The sequence below is a fragment of the Terrapene carolina genome, unplaced genomic scaffold (assembly GCF_002925995.2).
Source record: "Terrapene carolina triunguis isolate 2854851 unplaced genomic scaffold, T_m_triunguis-2.0 Scaffold604, whole genome shotgun sequence".
Lineage (NCBI taxonomy): Eukaryota > Metazoa > Chordata > Testudines > Emydidae > Terrapene > Terrapene triunguis.
Window position 1 is genome coordinate 1,204,517 of NW_020664955.1, and position 20,622 is coordinate 1,225,138.

Here is a 20,622-nt window from a genome sequence, read left to right on the forward strand (position 1 = left end):
CGGTGGAGTTACTCCTGATTTTACACCAGGTGAGTGAGGGGGGAATCAAGCCCAATCTATAGATTTTGGGAAAACAGAAGAGCTGATGTGACCAGTGCTGCCTACTGCAAAGACAGCGGGGTCGTGGGGATGGAGAGAACACAGGAGGAGGAGCCAGGACTCCTGGGTTCTATTTGACTCTGGCATTGACTTGCTGTGTGACCTTGGCCAGGCCACTTAGGCCAAAGTTTTTTCAAAAGCGTCTGGCTCAGCGTCTGGCTGCCCAGCTTTAGACACAGGCCAGATTTTCAGAGGGGCTGAGCCGCCCACAGCCTCTCCTGATCGACACTCTGGAGACGAATCCAGCTTATAAATCCCAGGGCCGAGAGAGCCTGTCTGGGGAAAAGGCACGCCTGGCTCCAGCAGGGATTTTCCCAGGCTCAAGCTAGTTCTCGCCCAATGGCCCCTGTCTCCATCCGGCCAGGCCGTCCCCTCCCCTTGCCTTGCCATCCAAGCCTTGGAGCGTAGCAAGCACAGGCGCTGCGCAACGGGGAGGGAATTTACACCACGGAGAGGGGGGAAAAATACCCTCCTTGATCATAATAAACCCCAGGCTGCTTACTGCTCAGCTCCCCCCCTCCCATCAAAGCAAACAGAGCCTCTGGCTGGCAGCGGGAGTTTGCTGTGGGCTGCGGGAGCCATCAGCTGTTCAACCTGGGGAGGGCAAACACAGCCCCTCTCCTTAAAGAGTTAAAAAAGGTGAAGGCCACAAGCCCAACAGGAAGGGGGGGGGCGAGAGAGAGTGAGAGAGAGAACAGAACATCCTGTACCCTCGGCATTAAAAACAGCCCGGCGAGGGGGAGGGGAAGGAAGACAGAGAGACAGAGCGAAAAGTCTTTAGGGAGCCACTCAGCGGAAGGGAGCGCGAGGCCTCGGCGTGCGTGTGTGTGTTTTTAGAAGCATAAACAGCTCACTGACGGTGGGGCTGGGTGGGCAGGCCGGGGAATGGCAGCCTGTGGGCACCCCCTGCCCCTGCCACGCCGTCTGGCTGCAGCCGCCATGGAACCGGGTTCCTGCCTCAGAGCCGGGCGTGTCGGTGCCCACGGGTGTGCGGGGCGGGGCTGGGTGCTGGGTTCACATGGATGTGACTGGGCAGGCATGGATGGGGTGTATGTGTGAGGGCATGTCTCATCCTAGCAGAATCATGTCGCTGGGAGCCTCCCAGCGTCATTACGGCAACTCGTACACCTAGGGATGAAGTCATCGCCCTGAGAAAGCTCCAGCCGGTACAGAACGTCCATCTGCCTAATAACACAGGTCACCGCAAGCACGCAACCCTGCTGCTCCGCTCCCTGCGCCGCCTCCCACGGGACGGGGCCAGGTCTCTGTCCTGACTGGCAAAGCGCTGCCTGGGGCTGGCCCTCGATACCAGAGAGCTCACCGTCCTCCACAACCATGGCCTACAAGTCACAGCTCCATTCCTCAGACATGGGGAGGCTCACGCGTGCAGGAGACAGAACTGCCAGGGGAGCTGGACCTGCTCCTGCAATTGAGAAGAGACCGTGCCCCTGCCAGGCTCAGAACTAAATGCAAACCCCATGGACTTAGGTCTCCCTCGGGCAGCTCCTGTCCCTCAGCCCCCACCCCGGTGCACACATGGGCCCTGCTCCTCACCCCACTGCTTTTTGCCTGCCCCTACTTTGCTAGCGGAGTAGAGCTGAGAAAAGAAGTCCCCTGCTTTATCAGCTGATCTCCTGCCCCTGCCTCATCACCTGTTGCTTCTCATGCCCAAAGCCTAGCGCATCCATTTCTGCACGAGCACCAGCGATGCCCCCGTGGGCCAGGCTGGACACGCAGGCCCCCTGCATGCTGGGTGTGACTCACCTGGGTCCCTGCCCCAGCACCACGCTCTGCCAGGCTCTGCCCTCCTTGATGCCTGTGTGCCTGCCCCCCCAGGGTGTCCCCCTGCTCTGAGAGCTCCCCAGCACCTCACTCGCCAGGGCCCCTTCTTGCATTTGTTAAGGCTCCCGGAGTCAGGCGGCTGGTTTTCGGTTTAAACCAATATTTACCACAGCAGAAGCTGCCAAAATAAAGCTGCAGCCTCACCAGTAAATATAGGTCCGAGCTGTAAAATCCTGAATGTGTTTGGCGCTGGGACCAGATCTCTCAGCGCCCCCATTCCCACATGCTCCCCTGCCCCCCCATACACTCCTGCTGTGCAGGGCTGAGCCCCCAGCCACCGCAGAATCCCCACTAGAGTCTGCAGAACAGGGCCTGTGGCACACAGCTGAGCCGTTCACATTCCAGCCGGCAGCGCGGTGCCAGGGGACCGAGGGACAGCCCTAATATGCCAGCTCACGTCCCCCGCCGCTGAAATGCGGCCACCTCTGGAGTAGGACGGGACAGCCGTTTGACGGGGCACTACCACCTTCCCGAACAGTTTGAGACAGGAAGGGAAGAATCCTGCCCCCAGTTCTCGGGAGAACCTGGAGAGGCCGAGCATGACCCAAGCTGGGGTTTGCTCAGGGCACTGAGATTAACACCCACACCACTGTTGTGGCAGAGCAGCCAGGGGTCAAGACGTGGGTGTAACCTCTCACCTGAGGGAGCATAGCACCCCTGGGCCACACTGGGGCAGGTGGAGTGGCCCAGCACCGATCCAGGTGGCACCTTCCTGTTTCTGGGAAGCTCCGGGGGTGAGATTGGGGGCAGGGGTGGGGAGAGTGATTGGAAACACTTGGAGCATCTGCAGTAAGAGGCGGGTTTGGTGGGAGAGTTTGGGTGAGCCGCAGCCTTCTGTGCAGCAGGCAGGGAGCTCGGAGGGAGCACAAAAGGGTGTCTTCTTCCAGCCCACCCGCTTGGTCCAGCACGCTGTGGAAATGGTGCCTTTGCCGGGGAGGATCCCTCGGAGGCTGGATGGTGGGGAGGCCGGTGGAAACCGTCTGGCCATCTCCAGGACTTTGCTGCCCTCCAATGGCGTATGCTGGATCTGCCTCAAGGGATCCAGCAGCAAGAGCCGGCTGGGGCCCTTGGGTTCAAGGAGCGCGTCCCAGAGGCTCCCAATCCCGCACCCCCTTTAGAGAGATGGAGCTGGGGCAGTAGCAGAGTTACACTCTCATCACACAGGTGCTGGCTCCCAGTGACTGCACTAATATCTTGCTGCAATACGGTGCTTTTCATCTACAGATCTCAAAGCACTCTACAAAGGCGGGCAGTAGCACTATCCCTCGGGGAAACCGAGGCACGGCATGGTGCAATGGGCCAGCGACAGAGTCAGGAACAGAACCCAGCTTTCCTGAGTCCCAGTCCAGTACTCTACGCTCTAGGCAACACTGCCCCCCTTTCATAGATCACACGCACCTTGGCCCCCCCAGGCTCTCCAGAAAGAACAGTCTAGAAGGCCTTGCTCTCCTGCCTCCAAGCACTTCTGGCATCCTGTCAGGGGTGCTAGACAGTCACACAGGGGCCAGAGCACCATGCTTTAAAAGACACTGGTGATTGACTCCCACCCCAAAGCAGCAACCCCCCACCCCCTCACTGGCAAACAAACAACCCCCTGCGGCTGCATCCCCAGCAAACAGTGCAAGGTTTCGATCGCACGGGCCGAGCGCTCCATCACCCCGCCCGTGACCGAGGTGGGAAGGGGGGGGGGAATGGGAGAACAGTCCACCACTCAGCAACCAGCGTTCAGATCCACAGCTGGATCCAGGGGCCGGTTAGACTCACAACAGAGAAAGTTGATAGCTGCAGAATTTGGATCCTGACCCTGCTGCGGATCTGAACTTCCCCAGAGCCTGCAGGTGTTTGGATCTGGGGTGGCTGAGGTGAGAGCCCCTTCCTGCTCCAAACAGTTGATGGGTTCAGACATCAGGGAGAGGAGGGATAGTTTAATCCTGGTAAAGGGAGGTGTCTCTAGGAGTGAAGGGACCAACCGAGGCAAGGGACCATTGAGGCTGACATCAGAAAACCTCCTGATGGTGAGAACTGTGGAATAGTCTCCCAAAGGAAGAGATGGGAGCCCTATTGGTTGAGACATTTAAAACTAGACTTGGCCAATTCCTAGTCATTGTACCGTCCCGCACTGGCCCTTTCCCAGCACTTGTCATGCGTGGATCTCAAAGCACTTTACCAGGGAAAGGGAGTATCATTGTCCCCATTTCACAGATGAGGGGAAGGGATTTGCCCAAGCTGACACAGTCTGAGCTAGGAACAGAACCCAGGAGTCCTTCCTCCCACCCCCTCCCCAAGCCAGTAGGAAACATACCTGGGGCAGATGTGCCACAGATGCCATGATGGACTCTAGTGACATCACAAACCATGTGATGAGCAGCTGAGTATTTCCAGCTGGGGGCCTATCTGAAGCCACTGTTCTGGGCCCCTGGGAGTTCCGGTTCTAGAACACAGCCCCTTCCGCCCCCCCCCCAGTGGGTTCTTGGTGTTTCCCTCAGATGCCGCCAGGCAGCAAGGCAAGAAGATGGAGTATTTAGAGATGTGTACCCGTAAAAACATGCTCAGCGTGGCCACGGGAGCCGGGGCCATCTACCTGCTCTACAAGACCATCCGAGCAGGACTGAACAGCCCCCCCTTCAGCCTGGAGCCTGTCAGCATAGCCAGTGAGTAGTGGGAGCAGCCGCCTGCTTCCAGGAGATCTCAGTGCAGCGCCGTTCACAGGCGCCGTTCACAGCAGCTTCGCCCCGGCGGGAGGGCTCGGCCCATTGGGCTAGCAGAAGGGATCAGGCCCTCAAGGAGAAGTTACTCCTGTCGCTGATACCCCGTGAGCCTCCTGTAGTGCTTGCTGGTGTGGCCTCGAGGGGAATTTGAGCAAACAGGCGCCCCTGTGTTCTAATCCCAGCTCTGCTGCTGGCCGACCTTGGGCAAGTCACTTCACCTCTCTGGGCCTCAGTTTCCCCATCTATTGGAGATGAGTCCAAGCCAAAATCCTGGATTCAAACAACCTCTGGGGAGTTTGGATCCAGAGCTAACTTTGCAGCCCAGGCCCCTCTCTCGTAATGATACACCTCTGTCCCGATATAACACGAATTCGGATATAACGCAGTAAAGCAGCGCTCTGGGGAGGCGGGACTGCGCCCTCCGGCGGATCAAAGCAAGTTCGATATAACGTGGTTTCACCTATAACGCAGTAAGATTTTTTGGCTCCCGAGGACAGAGTTATATAGGGGGAGAGGTGTACTTGCCCCCTCTCATCAGGGGAGCCTGAGGCCCTTAGCGTTAGCTTGCTAGCGAAAGGAGGGCGAATGGAAGTTTTAAAGGCTCAGCTAGCGTCACGATTATGTACAATCAACGTTTTTACTGAAGGCACACGCCGTGGGAGTGTTGATTAGAACAGTCCAGGCTACGGAACAGTTGTTCTGTCACCTCTGTGTTGTTATTGTCATGATTCTAAATTGCACTGGGTTATTTTGCTTGTCTGGTTTGTTTATTGCCCTAATTTTGAGTGAGGCCTCGTTAAAGCTCAAAGCCCATCTCTCTCTCTCCCCTCCCTGAAAGTGTCATTCCCTCACTGCTAGCAGGGGGACCCCTCTCCCAGGTAACTTAGGTGGCTGGTACAGGATTGCCCGTCTACAGCAGCCTCGCTGGAATTTTGCCAGTGTGATCCTATGGTCTGATGCCAACCTGCCGCTCTAGGCTATCTGACCAATCTGCAAAACCTGCAGCATGCGGCTATTCCCAAACTGCTGGCCCTCGGGGGTTTGTAGGAGGATCTTTGTGTCATCCTCTTGCAGAGCGCAGTGCCGGTACCGGTGCCAGCACCGGCTCTCCAGGCTTCGCCGGCTGCTGTGTTAGGCTCTCCTCTCCCTGCCGTAATGCTAAACCTCTGCGCTGGGCCGTGGTGAGCTATTGGTGTCCACCTCCCATCCACCGGTGCATGCTCCGACCCATCGCGGCAGGGGTACCCCTAGTGCCGCGGCAGGTTAGAACAGCCCCACTCACGGAGAGGCGGTGGGCACAGTGTCTCAGTCTGGGGAGCTGGGATGGAGAACTGGATCAGGGCCCTGGGTCAAGTTCCCCAACGGGACACATGACTGAGTACTGTTCTGAATGGCTGGATTGTTTGCCTTGAACTCATGGTATAAACTCCCCTCACTCCTTCTACATGCCAGCCTGGTGCCCTGCGCACGTGGCTCTCTCCTGGAATCCTTCCTTTCCCCGTTAGATGATCAGACTGCTCAGGGGCTTGGTGGAAAAGGGACAAAATCCCCGTTCCCATTGAAAGGGATGGGAGACGGGGATGGTCCAGGTGAACAGGGACGCCTGCTCGCCCTCTCCGCCCAGCCTGGCCCACAGCCTGTGGGACGCTTCAGTTTCAGTTCATTTGGGGTCAGTGAACCTTTGGTTTATTGGGTCTGGCTCGTGTGGTCTTTGCACCCCCAGAGCCAGCCTGAAAACTCAGAGCAAAACTCAGCCGGGAGCACAGCATATTGCAGAGTCTGGGAGAGATGCTAAATCCTGGGGAGCGAGGGGAGTTCATGAGGAACTCAGCTGAAGTTGCCTGAAAGGTCCATGAACCACGGCAAAGCTTCTGGCAAACAAGACCCCTTGGCCTTGTCTGGGTTTGGGCTTTGTCACACGTGGCCCCAGAGCTGAGCAAGGAAATGTCTCTGTCTGTCTCAGAATAATAACACCCTCCTCAGTAGATCTCACAGTGCTTTACAAAGGAGGACAGTATCGTTATCCCCATTTTACAGATGGGGAAACCGAGGCACACTGCCTTATGGAATTAAAAGCCTCCCCTGGCTGCTCTCCTCTTGGAGCTCAGCTTGCAGGCTGGGTGGCATCACACCAGCTGCCAGGGGGTGAACTCTGCTCCCTGTGCCGTGCCCTCCACACCGCGCTGGTGACTTATTGACGGGTGATTGTTCCTAGGACTCGCCATAGAGCCTGGGAATTTTGGTGTGAAAGATTCCGGAGAGCTGCGGAGGCTCCTGGTTTCCCTGAACCAGAAGCAGGACGATTACGCCAAGAGCATGATATTACACAGCATCACCCGCTGCGTTTACCTGCTGGAGTCAGAGGTGAGAGCAAAGGCAGGCTGGTCCTTCCAATCAGAACTCCTTCCAAACCTGCTGGGTGCGGGGGGAAGAGAGATTCTGGGGCGGGGGGAAAGGTGGAAGGCAGAGAGAAGGACCGGGGTGCAACTCCCGAGCCAGGCTCTGACCTCAGCTGGCATCACAGGCTCAATGAGTTTTCAGGGGACTCTGCTTGCTGTTCCATGATGCCAAAGAATCTCGCCCTGATGGGGCCAAGCAGGTGAGACGCTGTTTAACGAGAGATGGGCCCAGGCTGTAAAGCCTGGCTCTGGACTGCGTGAGTTTGAAGGGGCTGAGGATTTGGTTAGATCCCCACTCTCATGTTTATTAACAAAGAGAGGCCGGTTTCTTATCACGTCGTTTCTCTAACTCTGGGAAGACCCTGTTGGAAACCAGCACCCCCCCGGTCTGTGCTCAGAATTCCCTCAGCTTCAACGACCTTGTGTCTGTGCATGTACCGAGCCTCCTAGCTATTCCCAGTGGCTGCACTGGCCCAGCTCAGAGAAAAGCCCGGGGCGCCTTCAGACACCTCACTCCGCACTGCAGGCCACAGACAGCAGGTTGAGGTGGAGCGGCTGAAGGGGTGGTGCAGGCCTCTTAATGTAACGCGAGCACCACAGCAGAGCAGAGGGAATGGGACAAGCTAGTGGGGCTGGGCGAAAACGGTTGCTAGATCTGTTGTACAAAATTAAATAGACCAAGTGCCCCAGGAGGGCGGTAGACATGGGACATCCTTCTCGCGCACTGCGAGGGCCTCTGGGTCCTTGCTGGTGTGGTTCAGTGGGAGAGATGGGATGGAACAGACATGGGGGCAGAGTTAATCCTATTCTTGTCCCTCACCCCTGTAAACGGTGGCCCTCACATGGCAGGGTTGGTCCCCTGGCTGGAACATGGCCGGCTTTAAGAGACAGTAACAGGGCTCCAGCCCTGGGCTTGGTGGGGCTCTGCCTGGGCTCAGCAGCTCACTGCCTAGTAACCCCATTGGCAAACTGATTGGAAAGGAAGCTCCGTTGGCTCCCCTCCCCCAGGTACTTGTATGGCTCCCGGCCCCCCCCCAGTACCTACATTTAGGAGCACAAATAATGACTCAGAAGTGAGATGCCCCTGCATGTGTTTTAATTCAGCTCTACCCATGTCTGTATCTTACTTCTCCAGGCCTCAGCCTGTACCTATGAGGACATCAGACAGGTGGCCTCAGCCTTGGATGACAAAGATAAAGGCATCAAAATCCAGGCGTTAAATGCCCTCAAGGCGTTCGCTGGTATCCGGAAGTTTAAAATTAAAATCCAGGTATTTGCTCCCCTCTCTGACTCTCACTCAATATGTCTGGACTCCTTTGGCTCCAATGTTACCCCTCAGCCCTTTGCCTCTGGGGTCGGCTGTATCGGTTCCCTGCCTGCGCTGATCTTTCTCTCTGAAGGGAAACGTGTGGGGGTCCTTCTTTAGAGTCACACAAAGTCCAGTAGCAGGCACCCTTGGAGGGCGTGGCTAGGGGGCTGCACTTGCCCCAGGCCTTTGGAGTCGGGTGACCTGCCATGGGGCCGCTCTGTCTTTCCGTGCAGGAGTTTGTGCCCAAGATCCTGGAGCTGGTCACCACCATCTGGGACACGGAGCTGCACATTGCTGGCCTGAGGCTGCTGAACGGCTTGCCCTTGCCGGATCACACCCACCCGCTCCTGAGACGGATTATACCCTCCTTGATGGAGATCCTGCAGACGGGGAGCACTTTGACCCAGGTATAGAAATGGGGGCATTCCTTCTCCTTCCAGCCAGGAGCTCCTGCACCATGACGGATGGGGAGTCCCTGTCTGGGACAGGAGTCCACGTGAGCTTCTTCCACACCCTGCCCTCGAGCTGTTCCCTACGGGGGCTGCTGGGCGACTCTGCCACACTCCCAGTAGTACACAGGACTGGTCCTCCATGTGCTTTACAAGCACTAACTAATTAACTCCACTCGCCTCACCCCTCAGACCGGATTTACAGATGGGAAACTGGGACTTGTCTAAACCCACACCGTGTGTCCCTGTCCCAGCTCAGCTTGGACTGCAGGAGACATGGGCTCCCACTCCTGAGCTCAGACCACTAGGCTGGTCTTGTTCTCCTACAGCCAGCACTCCTGCTCCATGCCCTACAGTGCCCTCTGCTGGGAGAGCTTGGGACTGGAGTAGCCAGGAGCACTCCATAGTCAGTGCTCCTACCCCATTCCCTACAGCGCCTCCTGCTGGGTGAGGCTGGGACTGGAGTAGCTGGGAGCTCCCCCACAGCCACTGATCCTAGGCCCATGCCCTACAGCGCCCCCTGCTGGGTGAGGCTGGGACTGGAGTAGCTGGGAGCTCCCCCACAGCCACTGATCCTAGGCCCATGCCCTACAGCGCCCCCTGCTGGGTGAGGCTGGGGCTGAAGTGAGCAGCTGTGAGTTCTCCCACCTCATTCCCTTCAGTGGCTCCTGCTGGACACTGACCTTTGCTTCAGCAGCGACGGGGCCTGGAGTGGCGTTCCCCTCCCTGAGTCATGTGCTCAGACACCCTGCCCTGTTTCCTTAGGTGCAGGTGCTCAAGCTGCTGAGCAACCTGGCCCAGAAAGAAGACCTTCTGTATGACATCATGAACTGCCAGGTAAGGGACAGCCTGCTAGCAGGGCTGGGAGTGTCTTGAAGAGCCGGGCCCGGGGCAGAGGAGAGCAGGGAGCACAGAGGAGGCAAGGCCGGGGGCATCTGGAGTCCTATATTATAGGTGGCACAGGCTGTGCCTGGCATTTTCCCCTTATAAGACCCAGTTGCTTATGACTTTGCCAAACTTCAGCTGCCCAGGCTGACGTTTCCCCGCTGGGGCTGTGCGCCAGGCTGAATACCCTTGGAAGTTCTGATTCAGATTGGCCCTGGTTTGGATGCAGTTGCTGATTTGGACAAAAACCCAACCCACCGAAAGAAAACACGCTCTCCCTGGTTTCCTGCGCCTGGAAACGCTGAGCGTTAACGTGGGGTGGGGCAGCAAAGTGCTCTCCCCCCGCCTCCCCTTGCGTGCCTGCTCCCCCCCACTCTCTGCTCCAGGCCCTGGAACCGAACCGCTCCCGGTAGCTGAGGTTCCTATACGCCTCCTTAACTTTCCTGCCCCATCCTTCTCCATCAAGAGGCTGGTGGGTCTGGGATCCCCCAAGAGGCTGATCTTGAAGCATTTCAGGCCCAGCAGGAGCAGAAAGCCAGCACCTGAGAACGCTCCACACTCATTGGGCAGGGTTCAGGAGTCTGGCTCAAGCGCAGAGAAACTGCTGTTGTTGCTCCTTCTTTTGAGGCTGGCAAGGATGAGCAGAAATCTACGGCCCTGGCTAGATCAGAATCCCCCCAGATCCTCGGGACCCTGTGCATTGCCTTTGGGGAGGGATCTTCCACCCTCCCTCCCACATTCCCACCTGGCAGAGCCATGGCAGGGAAACATGTATGGGGAAGGTGGAGATGAACTCAGCCCATAGCAGTACCTTCTGTGGGCCCCCAGGTGCACCCCGACTTTCTGAACCTCTTCCATGCCTCGCTGCCCGGCAACCTGCTCTATGAGATGTTGGTGTTCGTGGAGAAGCTGAGCGAGGGGCGCCTGACCCCGCAGTACCAGTCGGTGCACTGGGAGTACAACGAGCTGTCCCTCCACGAGGCGCTCTTCGGAGAGGACTCCCACCTGGCCGACCGCCTGCTCTCCCTCATCATCCACCCGGAGGAGGAGGTGCAGATCCAGGCCTGCAAGGTCATCCTGAGCCTCCAGCTCTGCAAGGAGGAGGAGGCCAAATTCAGCAGGCAGCGCATCGACTGCTCCTACTTCGATGAGGACGACAACCCCTGAGCTGGCTCGCGGCGGGGATGGGGTAGAACCAGATCAGACCAGAAGAATCACCAGAGGCTAATAAAAGAGCTCAGGAGCGAGGGGCCGTTGCCGTCCGTCTCTGTCTTTCCCCAGGAAGAACCCAATGTCACTGGCTCCTGGCACAGCACCGCAGCCCCTGGGAAACATCCCCTGCACCCCTCCTTGGTAACTAAATTCAGGCCTTAGCTAAACTGGGGATTTGCCCTGATTCCAGCCCTCACTGCAACCCCCCAGTGCAGACAGGCAAAGCTGCTATTCGCACCGGGGGGGGCTTCACCCCTGCTTGAAACCGGGGTAAGTATAAACTGCGACAAGGTGACTGGAATCGGGGCAAACCCTCAGGGCAGACAAAGCCTCTATGTCCAGAGTGGTGGGATCTGAGCTTGGGGATATGATGTTTCCAAGTCCACACTTGAGCATCCACACTGCCTTGTAAAACCGGACAGGTCATTGTCCGATCCGGGTCTCGCAGCTTTGCCAACGCGGCCATACTGCACCACGCAGACCTTCTGACTTGGGTCTGTGGCTCGAGCTGTGTCCACGCTGCAGAAGGGGCTTGGGCCTGAGTCATGGTGTGACTTGGGCTCTGACCCATCCCCTAGCTGGGTCCTAGGCGCTGAGGCCTGCGTGCTGGCTGACCCAAGTCAGACTGATTGGTGCATGGACGGAAGTGGGGCTTGGGCTCAAAGCGGAGTCACAGCCAGGGCTTAGTATGGGGCGAATGCTGAGCAAAGCAGACTGGGGAGAGGCTGTTATGCCCACATGCCATGCTGCCTGCCCCACAGCTCCTGTGGCAAATGCAAGGTGGTAGGCCCCACCAGCAAAGCTCTAATTGGCCTGGGGCCCAGCTGCCTCCTGGACCCCTTCTCCTATTCCCTGCCAAAGGAAGAGGCCTCAGGGGCGGAGGGTCTCCTGCAGAATTTGCTCCTCTTTCAAGTACACGGAGAGCCAGTCCTGGCTCTGGGCTGCACCCCTCTGTCCCGGTTGCTAGGCATGGACCCAGCTGGCCAATGACAAGTGTCACTGATGCGTCAGGAAGGGCAAAGATGGTCATATGCAGGGCTGTAACTGGCAGCCTAGGGGTGGACAAAACCCAGGAACTCTGCCCGCTATTAGCACCTTATCTATTAAGTATTTACACATAATTACAGATTATATACACGTACATAGAGCTCTCTGGTAACACCACTTAGGAGGTGGTGTGAATAGAGCTGGTCAGAAAATGGGGTTTTCCCTGCTGAAAAATTTGACTTTTGGAGAGAAATAAAAATCAAAGTCTGAAGTATTCTGGCTGAAAACCAAAATGGTTCAATTCTGAAAGGCTGCTGTGGTGCCTCATGGGAATTGTAGTTTGGGTGCCTCATGCTCCCATTCACCTCTGTAGACCAGGCTCCCTGACTGGACTCAGTCTTCCACAATGCACCATGATCTCCTCTTAGGGGGAGGAGAGGCAGTGCATTGTGGGAGTCGCGTGGCCATGGTGCACCCTGGGAGATGAGGTCTGGCTGGAGAGCAAAGAAAGCTGCTAGTTGAATGAGTTCAGTGATGGACTCAATCTGAGGAAATTGCAATCTGCCCTGCGGAGTCCACAGGGAGAATGACTGGCTGAGTTAACCAGCTACAGTACTGATCGCAGTTATATGCCCAGTGCTAATACTGAGCAAGCATCAGTCTAGGAGATAAATTCACCCTGGACCAGGGCTTTTGTACCACCTGAAATACTCAATGCGCAGGGGTAGATTTCACCCAGAGAGGAAATCCTCTCCAACCTTGTTCTGCCCAAGGCATGAGCCTTCTTTGAGTTGGTCTGAAGTCCCATCTACCCTATCTCCCACCCAGCCTCTCCCTTCCCACCTGCTACAGACCCCTTGCTCCCTGTATCTTGGTCCCTGGAACAGGTCCTGGCCTTGCTACCTCTGCATTAACTGGAGGAGGTGGGGAACAATGCCTGATCTCATGTTACCCCAGGAGAAGAAAAGTTTTACTGGAAAGTCCAACAAGAACTCCTTCCTCCCCCCGCTCCCCAATCCCCAGCTGGATGCGGTTAGGGTGATATGGATGGGCACAAGAATTGCTGCAGCACCATGGAGAAGCCAGTCAATTATTGCAGAAAGAGAGACAATGATGTAATCAGTGGGAAGTCAGGGCCAAGGCTGGGTAAGGACGGCACGGCTTATGAAGAATGGGATTCAGGAGGGGGCACCAGGAAGGGGACTGCAGCCCCTTTTGCAAAGTGTCAGCTGAAGATACAGCACGCGATAGAGGCAGGTAGTTATTTTGGGGGGTTGGGGGAGAGACAATAATGGCTCTTGGAGGGTATTGAACTGATGCGTTCTTGTTTCACCCAGATACACGGGAAGGGTGTTCTGAATTGTTAGACCCAGCACAGAGGGACACCCGATAATCAAATGTCATTCAGGATCCCTGTGCGTTACTCCAGCAGAACTGAGTGTAGGTGTGTATGTGTGTGGAGTGGGTCGGTGTGGAGGGATGGGTGCAGGTGTTGGTGACAGCAGAAGGGATCAGTGTGTGGGTTGGGTGGAAGCGGGTATGGGGATAAGTATGTAACAAGGCAGGTATCTGTATGTGGTGGAGTGAGAGGTGTGGGGAAAGGAGCATGGGAAGAGGTGCCTGGTGTATACAGTAGATATGGTGGAGAGGAGGGGTGCATGAGTGGGAACCGGTGATGGCTGTGGGGCACGTGCGTGGGAAGGGGTACGGCTGTGGGGCACGTGCGTGGGAAGGGGTACGGCTGTGGGGCACGTGCGTGGGAAGGGGTACGGCTGTGGGGCACGTGCATGGGAACATTTCCTATGCTGTTACTCCATTTTACTTGGACGAGCTCCCAGGATCCTGGCAGATGCCGTAGTTGGTGTTGGTGATGGATCCCACGATGCTCTTATCGGCCTCGCAGGTTAAGCCATTCTCACAGGGACACTTGTAGTAAACCCCATAGATGCTCTGCAGGGGACACAAAGGTCTGGGTAATAGTACGGCACATTGCAGCATGCCCAGCACCTCCTCTCGTCTACCAGCAAGGCCTCAGCAAACCAGTCTGCTTCTCCTACAACCAGCTCTCTGCTGTGGGACACCCTTCCTGAGCAGCTCCACAAAGCCCTCCCTGCATTCAAATCCCACCTCTGCCATGATGCCTGCAAACAACCAGCCAGCTCATAACGGCGAGGGGAGGGGCCAATGGGGTGAGACGGTGTCTAGTAACGCACCTCATGCAGTGTGGGTCTTTGTCACTCTCTACTGGCTGGTCCATACAAGAGTTCCAGGTAGGAAATGTGGTCCTTTAGCTCAAGCAGCCAAGTGTCGTGATTTTAGCTGTGAGGGTCCCACATTCTAAACCCGCTGTTGCCCAGCAGGCCCAGTTACACTGATACCTCCATGTATTGACCCGGAGGTGGTATTACCCTGTTCCGCACTCTTTGTCCGTCCAGCCTGAGCTCTCTGGGCAGGGATCGGGCCTTCCTGTGCAATCGTACAGCACAGTCTGGAAACAAATCATCAGCCACATCTGGGGCTAGGACACCACTGCCGGAGGCAGCTAAATGGGAAGCCCTAGAGTTGCCCAGGCTTTGAGTGGGGCATTAGGAAGGCCCCGCAGAGTGGCTGCTGGGCGCCATGACTAGGTAAGCACCTGCCAAGAGGGCAAGGGAGCCAGGCAGCCTTCCTTCAGAAAGCAGCTGTTACTAGAGGGGGAATGGGGGCTACCTTGGAGAAGAGGTGTCCCCAGACTGGGAGGGACCTGCCTTGAAAATCCAGCCCTGGCTGCACGGAAGGTGTTGAGGGCACCCAAGAACTTTCGAGGGGGTGGCACAAGGAGAAAGAGCACTAGGGACTAGCGGCATGTCACAGAAAAGGGACCCCAAAGGTGTTTGAACCGGGATCCTCGAGCTGCTGGAGCTTTGCCTCTTCCCATAGTTGTTACTCACAAACAATTTGCAAACGTGGGTCTCTATCAGCTGCCTGCACATCCGGATCTCAGCTGCTTTACCCGCTGCTTAAGGAGGAAGGACAAGGCACATCTGTGGGAGCATGAGCCAGAGCTAGCGGGCCACGTACCTTGGGGGAACACTCCTGATTCTCGGCTGCTCGGTTCGCACAACGAGCCAGGCTTAACACGCCAGTCTTGTGGCAACAGCTGCTCTTGCACTGAGCACTTTGCAGACACAGCTCCCCATTGTCCTGGAAGGAACGCACAGTGAGAGCCGACGCATGGACCCCCAAGGGTCCCAGAGCTAAGCTCCGTCTCCCTGTGCCTCTTCCTATCACAGACGGGGAGCCACACCTTGCAGCTGCCCTCTGTCACCTGCACGCCGGGCCCTGCCTCCAGCCAGCTCTGCTGTGGCGAGTCTCCGCTGGCGGAGAACATGAGTCCCACTTGGAATGAAATGACTGTGAAAAAAAATTGCTCTGGGTGGTTTCTTATGAGTATATCTCGGTGCGGAGTGTGTATTTATAGGCACGTACACACCAAGTGGACCTTGTCTGAGGTGGCCAGTCACCTATGGCGTGTGTGCGTGCGCACACACACACACACACACACCCCGCCCCCAAATGAAGTTTTATTTCATCCAATCCGCTGTAGGCCAAATCCTGAAGTTTTTCTTCAGTCCTGACTCAAGTAAGACTGCCAGGGAGGTGTATAGGAGTTTGCCCTGAATAAATCATGAGTAAGAATAGCAGAATCCACCCCCAAAAGTGAGTCCATTGTGCACACTTCCACACACACAAAATCTGCCATTGCTGGGATGTGCCTAGAAGGCTGCGTGTCCCAGCCCCAGTGTCCTAGTCCGAGAATCTGACGTTCCCCCCTCTTCACCCTGAATCCCACAAAGGCCCTGGCTGTGGTTTCCAGGGCTTGGTTCGAGTTACACATTCTGACTGGCTCCATCACCTTTTATGTCACAATCCCAGTGAATTGGCTTGTGGTTAAGACAATGTGTGGCAACTGACATATGGCTAAAGCCCTGGACCAGGACACCAGAAACCTCCGTTCTGGCTCTGCCATAAGCTTCCTTTTGGCCATGACACTTAGCAATGGTCTGATTTTCAGAGATGCTGAGCTCCTTCCCCTCCCCTTGGCTTCAATGGGCGATGGGATTGTTTGACACCACTGCAAAGCAGGCCGTTAATCGCTCTGTGCCTCAGTTTCCCCATCCATAAAATTGGGAGAATGATCATTCCCTGCCCCATGGGGAGTGAGGCAGTTAGAATTAATCCATCCGAGGTTGTAAATTATTCCCATACGAGCATGGGGAGGGGCCACAGAAACGCCCATAAAGTCATTAGAATGAAGGAAATCAATTGAAATGAAGTATTAAGCTGCAACAGATGCCTTTGAAAACCTCTCTCCTCCAGCACAGGAAATTCCCAAGGAATCTGACTGGACACCAAAAGGAAGCAGCGGGATATTCTGAGCCACAGCCTGCAAATCTGCAGGGCAGCTAATTCCCCGCCGCTCCAAGAGACTTTCCCTCCCTGGAGCGCAGGTGGGATCGGGCCCAGGCAAACTGCATTTCCCAGCCTCCTCTTACCAAATTTAAGATGATGCCTCGCTGGTGAGAAAACGACCGGGCTGAGGCGAGGGAGAGCAGCAGCAGCAGGAGCAGGGCGCTCGCCATCTGGCCGTAGGGCAGCCAAAGAACCCGTCTGGGGCTTTCAGGGCAGGAACAGGTGCACAGCAGCGTACCAGGGCTATAAAGCAGATCTGCCATCACGTCACCAGCCCTCTCCCAATCACGTAAGCACACCTCTCTCTGTTGATAAGGCCAAACCAGCCCACGAATTCTCTCATGCTCTGAAATATTGAAGGTGGAAATAGAAGAGAAGAATCAAAAGTAACAAAGAAAGGCCCCAGTCCTGCAGTCCTTACACAAGTTACACAGGCAATCTCAACTCAAATTTGCCTGTGTAGTTCACCGCCCCGACTTGGTAAAGCCTCCTTATACTGTACAAGGACTTAGAGCCTGTTACTGAAGTCCTTGTTTGGGCACAATACCCACTAAAGTGAATGGGAGTTTTGCCTGAGTGAGGAGTGCAGGATCAGAGCATTTCTCTGCTGTTATCTCCTCGAGGTTCCTGTACCAGCTAAGAAGCACCCAGTTTGTTCTTGGGTCTTTCTGATCATTCTCAAAGGCTCTGGAGATGATTTAGTGCACCTGCATGTCCCTCACAGGCGATGTCAGCAAGCTCATGGAAAGCACAAAGCGGGGAATGATTTCACCCTTTTGGGTTCTGATGAGCCAGCCCTGCTCTGTCTGGGAGCTGCGAATGCAGAGAACCAATGAAAATCATGGCACTGAACCAGAACCATCGGTACAGACAGGGAGCTGCCCCATGAAAACACATTTTGGTCTATGAACAAAGGGAATTAAGAGAAAGAGTTTGCTAGGAAATTAAGTTGCCTATTCCTAGTTAAACTCGCCATTGTAATTATTTTTGTTTGAATTTGAGCAAGGACCTTCCTCTCTAGCCATGATCCAAATATCAGACTATTTGAGGGAAATTTGGCAATTTTTTTCCTATGACAAAGGGAAAATGTTTCATGAACAGAATCAGAAGCTGGTTCTATCTCCATCAAACAGATCTTTGTACAGCTGTTTTGTTTTTTTTAACAGAGAGATCAAGAAATGAAATCTACTCCATGGAAATAGGAGATCAGATTTTCCAGGATTGGCACCCAAGATCTCCAAAGCCCAGGCTTTTGGGGGAGTCATGGCTTTGATCCAGCCCTTGATGGATATATGGAATTTGAACCCAGAGTTCAGATTAGGGCCCACCTCCATATATTTTCATCCTTTAGGTCATTTACAGGGAGCATTACATTTTCCAAACTTCCACTTTCATATTCACTGGCATGAGAAAGAAGCCAAGTGAGCTAAGCAAAATATACACATGAGCGATCAAGCCACGCTTGCTCCGCAGCCTGAAGAAACAGGCAAAGGGCCCACATGAGCTAATACAAATGGAACCCAAAGGTTTCACCAGAAAAGAGACAATTTCACATCACAGGCTACCATTGCTATCCAATGAGTCCTCCTCTGCAAGGTGGGAATGCTGTCTAGTGGTTATACCACTGGGAGTCATTGCTTGTGGGTTGTATTCCTGGACTCACTGAGTCACCTTGGGCCAGTTGCTTAGGCTTAATTAATATTTGTAAAGAGCTCTGAGACTTACGAGATGGTCTGGGCAGTTTTGCTGCATTGACTCTATTTTGCTCTGCAGTTATATCGCACCTCTCTTCCAAGGACCTTAGCGAGCTTTACCACAGTAGTGAATTCGGGCCAGGGAGTTAGGGAAGCACTGTCCCCCCATTTTACAAAGGGGAATCCGAGTCACAAAGAGCTAATGTGACTTGTACAAGGTGACTTTGTTGGCCAAGCCGGGAATAGGATCCAGAACTCCAGGCGCTCGGTCCCATGATCTAAGCACCGGACAATCCTCTCTCCCTTATTACCTCATTTTAAAGGGATACGATAATAAAATGAAAGTTGATTCTGCTGCTTTGCAAACCCGTATCAGTAAATCGAGTCCACTTAACCACTTCAGTGCCAAACAATGTGCCACAAGGGGGCTAGGAAACTTATTTCTCCAGTATAGCCAGATGGATCTAAAAGAGTCGGCGTTCCACTGAAATGAGCAAATAGTCTAATTAGCCCTATTTAGTAGCATCTGAATATAAATTAGCCAGGGCACTGTGACAAAAACCTGTAAACATCCAGCCCACCTTCTCTCCTCAGCCAGTCCAGTTGTACCTTGCACTCCTGAAAAGTGTCTGCTAGAGCTCCACAGCGTTACTGATAAACACTTGGCAGCATTGAGCCTCGAGAAGGATCCAGCAAACAGCACCTGTTCTTGGATATATTTGCTTTAAAAAATATTTCAGTGACGCAGGTTGACTGGATGATAAAAGGAACCCAGCACTGGGAGCGGGGCAGGTTTCACACCTGTTACACTCCATCCACTTTTAACAATGATTAACTTGTTTGCTACCCTTTCAGTTTGCAGCCTTTTTATTAGCCATCCTGAGGGATAACAGATGGTCAGGAGCAGGTGAGTTTCTCCAGCCCCTCTTTTTATTGTCCTGACCATTGAAACAGATCTTTAATGGCCCACAGCTGGGCAGATTGTACCAGTGAAAATTCAGATACAATTTGCTTAATGCACAGCAATTTATTTGAGAAAGAATCACACAAGCAGTAAAAGGTTATACAATATGTCTTCTTAATAAGCCTCAATTCCCCAAGCATAAACCCTCAGGCCCTACAACGCTGGCCCTACACAGTATCCTGATTGCAAACAAAGCAGGTATAGCTACCAGTCCTGGATGGAGACCTCTTCTTCTTCTCTTCTCTTCTCTTCTCTTCTCAAGTACTCAAATGTCCCCCAGAGCAAGGTTTTGGCTACCCTGAGGCCCTCTGGTCCAAAAGTCCCACAAAAATCCCTCATAGCAAGGTGTTGGCTACCCTGGGACCCCATCCTACAGGGTCACAGACTTCTTTAGATATTAATTGGGGAACTGCCACTGCACATATGATGTTATTAGTACGTATACCCCTCACTCTCAAAGGAGTTACATGCCCCTGAAATATGCCCTGTGGCCGGGCAGCCCCTGGGCCAGCAACAGCAGCAATTTGGGTGTGGGAGGGGGCTCAGGGCTGGGGCAGGGTTTTGGGGCAGCGCTTACCTTGGAGGCTGGGGCTCTACAGAAGTGGCCGGCATGTCCCTGCAGCTCCTAGGCAGAGGGACCGGGGGCTCTTCACACTGCCCCTGCCTGCAGGCACTGCCCCTGCAGCTCCCATTGGCTGTGGTTCCCAGCCAATGAGAGCTGCGTAGCAGGCGTTTGTGGCGGGAGCAGCGCGTGGAACCCCCCTGGCATTCCCTCCCACTAGGAGCTGCAGGGACATGTTGGTCAGAGCCGGATAGGGAGCCTGCCAGCCTTGCCAACCCTCCCCCCCCCATCATCATCAGGGGTCCCGGGCTGCGCGCTGCCATTGCCCCCCCCCCTCCAGCACCAGCAGGGGTCCCGGGCCCTGCGCTGCTGCCCGCCTCCCCCCCAGCACCAGCAGGGTTCCCGGGACACCCCCTCCAGCACCTGCAGCACCCCTGGACTGCACCCCCCAGAGCACCTGCGCCCCCCCCCCCGCCCAAGTTTTAGTTAGTGGTATATAGTACAAATCATGGACAGGTCACGGGCCGTGAATTTTTGTTTACTGCCCGTGACCTGTCTGTGACTTTTACTAAAAATACCCGTGACTAAAACGTAGCTTTAACCATGATAAAAGCGTCAGCTAAAATACCCACACACAGAGCCTCTGGTTAACCATTCCTAATCCATAGTTATATCAGTATTCAAGTGCAATTTCAGCATACTGTCTGATACTAAGAGAACCCTGCTCCCAGAATCCTTTAGCAAATTCAGATGTCCCAAGCCTTACTACATTCATATCAATCAGTCATTCATAATAATTCAGCACCATCCCAACATCTGCCTTGGCCATCCTACTCCTGGTAGACGCAGCGCCCTTGGGAAACCAGAAAGGAGATCCCTGTGGGGTCAAACGCATTTCTGGTGTAACTCTCTTCCCCTGTCCTCTGAAAACTCTCCAGATCAGTGCAATCATCTCAGATAACAGTAAAAACAATGAGGAGTCCTTGTGGCACCTTAGAGACTAACACATTTATTTGGGCATAAGCTTTCGTGGGCTAAAACCCACTTCATCAGATGCATG

At 54.8% G+C, this 20,622-nt stretch overlaps 2 protein-coding genes across 2 annotated transcripts; one reads left to right on the forward strand and one right to left on the reverse strand.

Annotated features, from left to right (window-relative positions):
• The first annotated feature begins 4,450 nt into the window (after positions 1-4,450).
• On the forward strand, positions 4,451-10,858 carry ARMC12 (armadillo repeat containing 12). The gene is made up of 6 exons (XM_026659181.1): positions 4,451-4,592; positions 6,865-7,013; positions 8,184-8,318; positions 8,591-8,764; positions 9,572-9,643; positions 10,520-10,858. The coding sequence occupies exons 1-6, from the start codon at positions 4,454-4,456 to the stop codon at positions 10,856-10,858; spliced, it is 1,008 nt and encodes a 335-aa protein (XP_026514966.1). The 5' UTR covers positions 4,451-4,453.
• Positions 10,859-13,708: 2,850 nt separating this feature from the next.
• Positions 13,709-16,605, reverse strand: CLPS (colipase). The gene is made up of 3 exons (XM_024210528.2): positions 16,426-16,605; positions 14,951-15,073; positions 13,709-13,840 (listed from the first exon to the last, which is right to left on the reverse strand). The coding sequence occupies exons 1-3, from the start codon at positions 16,603-16,605 to the stop codon at positions 13,709-13,711; spliced, it is 435 nt and encodes a 144-aa protein (XP_024066296.1).
• Between the last annotated feature and the right edge of the window lie 4,017 nt (positions 16,606-20,622).